General features: G+C 16.0%; 1 protein-coding gene across 3 annotated transcripts; it reads right to left on the bottom strand.

The window, feature by feature from the left end:
* Positions 1–3,173: 3,173 nt before the first annotated feature.
* On the bottom strand, positions 3,174–5,162 carry LOC102674459 (autophagy protein 12-like). Of its 3 annotated transcripts, none has more exons than XM_031514224.1 (4): positions 5,144–5,162; positions 3,719–3,969; positions 3,488–3,639; positions 3,174–3,407 (listed from the first exon to the last, which is right to left on the bottom strand). In XM_031514224.1, the coding sequence occupies exons 2-4, from the start codon at positions 3,888–3,890 to the stop codon at positions 3,285–3,287; spliced, it is 447 nt and encodes a 148-aa protein (XP_031370084.1). In that variant the 5' UTR covers positions 3,891–3,969; positions 5,144–5,162; the 3' UTR covers positions 3,174–3,284. The 3 variants fall into 3 exon arrangements, with proteins under 3 accessions (XP_031370084.1, XP_006623768.1, XP_006623769.1); XM_006623705.2 differs by lacking the exon at positions 5,144–5,162 and adding an exon at positions 4,504–4,521; XM_006623706.2 differs by lacking the exon at positions 5,144–5,162 and having other exon boundaries at positions 3,488–3,624; positions 3,719–3,989.
* Between the last annotated feature and the right edge of the window lie 2,232 nt (positions 5,163–7,394).

The following is a 7,394-nucleotide window of genomic DNA, read 5'->3' as shown; positions in this document are numbered from 1 at the left end:
ATTTTCAACTAAAATCTATTTTTGTCAATATAATTTTTCAAAATTAATAAATTAAATTTATATGAAACTTTTTTTGCATGAAACTTCTTTTCAAAATCATTATTTTTTAATTTACTATTATACAAAATGTATACAAAATGATATTTTCAGCTAAAATCTATTTTTGTCAATATAATTTTCCAAAAAATAAAATATAATAATATTTAATTAATATTTATTTAATAATAATATTTAATATTTAATAAATTTACATTTTTTGCATGAAACTTCTTTTCAAAATCATTATTTTTTAATTTATTATTTTTCAAAATAAATTAATGTTTTTCTTTTAAATATTTATTCTTTATAATCTTCTTTCCAATTCTTTAAAGTTTTTATAAGGTATAACTGTACACGAAATATAATTAGATAGAAATAATTATTTTCCATAATAATAAAAATAAATTGAAAATGATAATTTTTTTAATTTTTTACTTGTGTGTGTGTGTGTGTGTTATATAGAAATATATATATATGTATATATTATAATTTTCTTAAAAACGACACACAATAAATTACGAAAAAAATGACAAAAAAGTAATTAAAATTCAAAAATTCAATCAATAGATCATTAAAATCAAAAAGTAGTTATAATTTCGAAAGATTTCGATCATTGATCAATAAAAAATTTGGAGAGATGAACATTATATTTAAAATTTTAATTTTTCAGATATTTATTATTTTTCTGAGACATTAATAAAAAATTTTTGATATTATATATTGAAAGCATATATTAAAAGATTATTAATACATCAAATTTTTTAAATCCAGATATTATTAATATAATAATCTTCTGATATTTTAATTGTCGAATATTGAATTAATAACCAATAAAGTTTAGCTATATCAGACTTTATAAGATAATTTATATATAATCCATTAAAAATTTGATCAAAAAATTCTCAAATTTGATTTATTAATGTCAAATAATATACAAATGGAAATAGAAAAAAAACGAATTTGCAAGTAAAAGCATTTAATATATAAATATTATTATTTTGGACAGATTTTGAATAAAAATAATGCTATTAAGTTAGATTAAAATTTAAAAGCAGCTTCTGTGAGAAAGATGTCAATATTTATGATTTTTCATAAAAACAATTGAAGCTTTTATATAGGATTTTATAAATTATCAAGATTATTAGTTATTAAATACTTAATAGTAAAGACAGTGGTATTAATAATGTCCATATAATCAGAATTCAATATATATTATTAAAAATATCTCGGAAATTAATAAATACCTCAAGTTAAAATTTTATATTTAAGCTCCAACTTTAAGATCTAGCCTCTCTTTTTTGTCAATTAGCCACTGAGATTTTTCAGAACTACAATTTATCAAATACTTATAATGAATCTAAAAAATAAAAAATTCAAGATGATGAATTCAATATTATGCATAATGATCTGAAAATAATATTTATATTATTTTTTTTTTTGATATGAATTAAATTTTTATGATAATTTTTTATTAAATATTGTAATATTATTATAATTTAATTTAATATTCAATAAATTTCATTAAATTTGCAATAATAAAATAATATTTTTGAAATAAAAATATATATAATATATCATAAAAAAAAAAAAGAAATATCGTAATATAAAACAAAAAAATTTTTACCTAAAATTTCAATTTATTTTGTATAAAATATATTTTTGTTTCTAATTATCTTTACATCATTTTATCACTATTAAACATATTTTATATAATTATGGTTTAAAAAATCTAGAGCACTAATAATAGAATATCATGAAAATTTATATTTTTGCAATTGATGTTTTATATCTATTTGTGAATGATATGCATAATATAAATGGATTTGTTTAGAACTCTATAAAATATATCTCAAAGATTACTTTTTTTGCTATTTTTGTGACTATATTATCTATCATATTATATATTTATAATATTATTTTGTATGTTGTATTTTTTTATTTTTGCTAGGAAAAAAGGCAAAGCATGAGAAGTCATAATTTTTAAAAAATATCAACATTATATACAACTGTTATATTAAAGAATTAACATTTAATATTTGTAAAAGTAAATAACTTTTATAATACTTATTATATATTATTATTAATATATATTAGATAAATAATTAATAAATAAAATTCATACAAAAACAATTCGAAAAATATCTACATTTTCAAATCCTTCTTATACAGTTATACAGAATTATACAGTTATATTACTATATACATCTAAAATGGCAAAATATAACTTATTAACAGAATAAGACATTAAATTACTAAAATTACTAAAAATAAAGAATAAAATTAAAAATTGTAAATTTGAAAGAATGTAATAGAAGGCTGTTGTTGTAAAATTTATATTATTTTTTTACTATAGTTTTTATACAAAACAAATCTGATATTGTTACTTTTAATCTAACTTAATAGCATACTCTTAATCTAACTTAATAGCATTTTTTTAAAACTTTAATAAAAGTTTTAATTATTATGAATTTTACATTATTTATAGATTAACAAATATTTATAATACAATTAAATAATGATGTTGTATGATTTAAAAAAAGAAAATAAATCTAATCAAATCAAAAATATATTTAATAATATAAAATTGTTTAATTTAAATATATATTTCAATAGCCTACTATAATGAATATTTAACAAGTTTTATATTGAATTTCTAGATTTTCAAAATATTATTTCCAATATCGAAAATAGATATTTTGAAATTTTGAAATCACTTTATAGCAAAAAATTTATTTCAATATTAAATTTCAAAAATAAATTTATTTTTATTCTTTCTATAATTTCTAAATTCATTTAGAATAGGATAACATTTTAATGAATATAAAAATATTAATAAAATTATATTTTATGTTTAAAAAATAATTTTTTGTTTAAAAAACAAAACTTTAAATTGAAAAATTATATTTTTATGTATTTTACTATATTCTATATAATATCATTTACAATGACGACAAATTTACAATGATTTAAAAAATAAAAAAAAATACATAAAAAATCATTTTCTTTAAATATAATAATATTTTCATTTAATTGATATATTATAATATTTCTATATTACTTTACAATGCTTATGATTATGAAATTTATTATGATAAAATTTATATTATTCAATGCAATTAGAAAATTCATTAAATACTTATCAAATAATGTTTATACAATAATAAAATTTTTTAAACTTAAACATATATAATATATATATAATATATTTATGTAATAATTCGTAAAATTATTATATAAGCATAATTTTAACCCCAAGCTTGGCTTTTACAATAATGTAGTATTAATTTTCCATCTGCACCATAGCAATCGTATAAATTTTTCAGTGCTTGATCTGGTGCAGGAGCAAATGTTTGATTTACATATAGAAACTAATAAAGAAAAGAGAAAATATATATATATATATATCTACACATATATATGATGAATATAATTTTTATTTTACACTTACCAATTTTTCATTTGAATCTAATTTAAGATATCTTCTAATAAAATCAGAAATACGACCAATACAATAATCTTGACTGACAGACCACTTTTTTTGTTTCATTATTGGTGCATTGCCAGTTGCTTTTAACAAAATATCAACTAAAAAATTAAATACTAATAAAATAATTGTTTTGTATTATGCTTATTAATATTCAATTATTATTATGTCTTTAGCAAACAAGAAATCTTTTACTTTTTGCTTTGTCCTTAGAAGTAATTTGAACTCCATTTCGAACTAATGGTGTTTCTGAATGAATTGTTTCAAAACTGGCAGATGCATCTTCGTTTGTTAAATTTTCTCCCATTTTTTCAGATTTACCAATAATTTCAGTTATAACATATTCATTTCCTTCTTTCTCCGTCATTATGTACGTTAAGTTTCAAATGTCCGTCAAAAAAGAAAAATAGACGAAACAAATTCTTATTGTTTGATTTTTAATTCTCCTGATTTGATATATATAAATATTATTAAAAAAGGTTACATAAATTTAGAAAATTACTGAATCATAAACTGAAATTTAATCAATGTAGAATTATGTAGAATTGAAATAAAACATAGAATTATCGAAAAATACAAATAACAAAATTATTTTTACATTAAGCAAAATGTAAACATTTATAAACATTAATTTTATTTTTAATTCATGAAATAAATTATCACAAATGAATTTTTTATGCATAAATCAGGATTATGGGTGCAACAATATTCAAATTTTAACCATTAGTAACGACAGCAATAATATCTTTCATAAATATAATATTTATATATACAATAAAATAAAAAACATAAAAAAATAATAATTATTCGATTATGATTTTTATCATTAATAATTTTTTTCAATTTTAGATAAACTATTTTAATTAAACTATCTGAATATTGATAATTGAATTTTTTTTATTTATATTTATAATTAGATAAATACTTTAGCAAATTCTAGGAAAACTCAAATTTTATAAGAGAATTTTAACTACAATTACATTAATAATAAAATAAAAAACATCAGCATTTTAAATTAAGATAATTTTTCGTTAAGGAATATATTTAAAAAAAAAAATATATATATTAAAAAAAAATTTTAAAAACTTATATTTTATTTGGATTAATTGCAACGATTATGATGAAAAAAAAAATAAACTAACTATAATAAATAACTATAATAATAACTATAATAAATAATAACTATAATAAACTAACTATAATAACTATAAAAATAACTAGCTATTTTCAAAAAAAGTAACTGGAAAACTAACTAGTCAGAACAATCAAAAAAAAAGAATCTATTTCTCAGATAAGGTTAAGCTATTTTATCCAATTTTAAATGGATTTTTTATCAAAATTATTTTCTTTGTAAAAATATCTAAGTAGATATACAATATCTGAGTAAAGGAAAACATACAGAATAAAAATAATAATAAGGAATATACAGAAACAAAAGTTTTGTAGAGAAGAAAGCGAACCAATATCTAGATGTACTTTAACTGCAACGATATACAAAGAAAACAAAATTGACTACATTATTGTTGTTATTCATTAAATTTTTATAAAAGTGAAACAATTTGATATATAGGAGAAGTTTAAAAAGTAAGTTACGAATAAAATAAGATTTTTAATAACTATCAACATTTCAACTTCTATTATAGTATTTTGACAATATATTTTTAAAAAGTTATAATAAAAGCAGACAATTTTTTGACTTTCGAAGAAACAGAAAAATTGTTTATCCTTATTATTTTTTGATTATTATTATTTTTTTTGAAATAATATTTCTTGAAAAACATTTTTTTCCCAAAGCAGGAATCTTAATTAAATTTAAAAAAACTCAATCCAAAAAAATTTTTTTTAAATGATAATTTTTTATAAAATATAACTATAAATATATATATATATATACATTTTCAAAAATATATATATTCTTTTTTTGAATTTTTTTATTTTTCATACAATAAACTTTTTTATTTAATTGTAATTAATTAGTCAAAATTCAAGGAAATCCAAATAATATTTTATAATAAATGTTTTAAATATCTTATAATATAAAATTATTAATATATAATAATAATTTTTAAAAATAAAACAAATATAAGTTGAAAATTATTAAATATTAAGTATCTCATTATTGATTTTTTATTTCGTGATAAATAAAACTTTTAAAGTATTTATTTATTATTTTTAATTAAATTCCCTATCACTAATAATAACTGATAATTATTTTTCTTATATTAAAATTTAGTTATAAGTTGGCAACACTGTCCAAATTCGATCCTTGATGATTTGATAATTTATCAAAAAAAAGTGATAAAAAAACGTGAAAATATTGATCTTTGTAATGTTGATTTTTTTTTTAATTGAAAAATAAAAAGTTTCTAGAAATTTCAATTAAATTTTTATAAAAATTTTTTTCTTGAAATATTTTATTCAATTTAAAAATATTAATTGAATTAATATTAATTTAGACGAACATAATCATTTTATTTAATCATTTTTTTATTAATATTAAGTAAGTCTGTTTTTAAAAACAATTTTTCTGATGTGAACATAAATAATAAATATTTTTAAGCGTAATATACACATATTTGAAAATAAAGATTTTATTCTTTCCTAAATCTTAAAATCTTAAAATTTCTGAATAAAAAAAATTATATATTTTTATATTAAAAAAAAAAAATATAATGAAATTATATGTTATTGAAATAATTCATTGAAATTCATAAGAAAAATATCGATAAATCCAAATATTTGTAATAAAAACATTGATATTTATCATTAATATCGTGTTTCATTCGATGTATGCTATTTGCTATCTCTATTGTCTCTATTATTGAAAATTATTAATTTCGGATTTCTATATTTTCCTGAGATTTTATAAAATATTTTATGAAATTTGTTTTTGTCATAGTATTATTATGATAAATTAAAATATACGATAATACGTACGATAGTATAAGGAATATAATATTTTTCATTTTGCATTTTTTATTTATACTATATTTATATTGTATAATATAATATAGTAATTTAATAATAGTAATAATAGTATAATAAGAGTAGTACTATACTATATATAATACTATATACTATATATATAATATTATAATAGTAGTAATAGTATAATAATACTATTACATATATATAATATTTTTATTTTTTTTATTAATTAATTAAAATTTTATATATTAATATATTACAGTATTATCCTTTGCAAAGGAAATTATGATAGCATTATAAAATTAAACAGTTATCTTTTTATTTTTATATTTCCAAAAAATGAGAAAAAGTAATTAATTGCTATTATTTAGAAAAATTCATCTTTTATAAAATTTTTTATTTTTTAGCTTATTACTTCATTGAAAATTATGAAAAAAAAATATTTTTGCTATAATTTTTTTTCAATTTTCCAATTTATTTTTTACAATTTTGTTCAATTTATCAATTTATTTTTTATTATTTTTTCTTTGTTAAAAAGGAAAGATTTTGAAAAAAATGTAGTACAAATTATTTAAAATTATGAATATATCTGCTTTTCATTTTTAAAATGTTTTACAAATGATATTTATAAATCATTAATTATAAATTAATAAAATTAAACTAAAGGTAAATAAATATGTATTTTGATTAATTGTTTTTTATTAACTATTAAAAAATATTATTAATAACTTTCTTCATCGATACAGATACAATAAAATAAAGACATAGTAATAAAATAAAAGATAATAAATGATAATGATTATTTTTTTAATTTTTACATGCTAAAAATCATAAAAAATTTTAGTTAAATTATTATACAATAATTATACAATAATTTAATTTTAAATAATTAAAATTATTTATGATTTAAAAATTGTATATGATAATTATGATAATATAATAA

This window comes from Apis dorsata, unplaced genomic scaffold (assembly GCF_000469605.1).
Source record: "Apis dorsata unplaced genomic scaffold, Apis dorsata 1.3 scaffold_934, whole genome shotgun sequence".
Classification (NCBI taxonomy): domain Eukaryota; kingdom Metazoa; phylum Arthropoda; class Insecta; order Hymenoptera; family Apidae; genus Apis; species Apis dorsata.
The sequence above is the reverse complement of the archived record's forward strand: the minus strand, read 5'-3'. Positions and strand labels throughout refer to the sequence as shown.

Excerpts from the sequence above, each read along its gene's own strand:
- LOC102674459 (XM_031514224.1), bottom strand. The coding sequence starts at position 3,890 with ATGACGGAGAAAGAAGGAAATGAATATGTTATAACTGAAATTATTGGT. Across the intron at positions 3,640-3,718 it reads TTCTAAGGACAAAGCAAAAA|TATTTAATTTTTTAGTTGAT; the intron begins GTAAAAGATTTC and ends TTATTTTATTAG. Across the intron at positions 3,408-3,487 it reads TAGATTCAAATGAAAAATTG|TTTCTATATGTAAATCAAAC; the intron begins GTAAGTGTAAAA and ends TTTCTTTATTAG.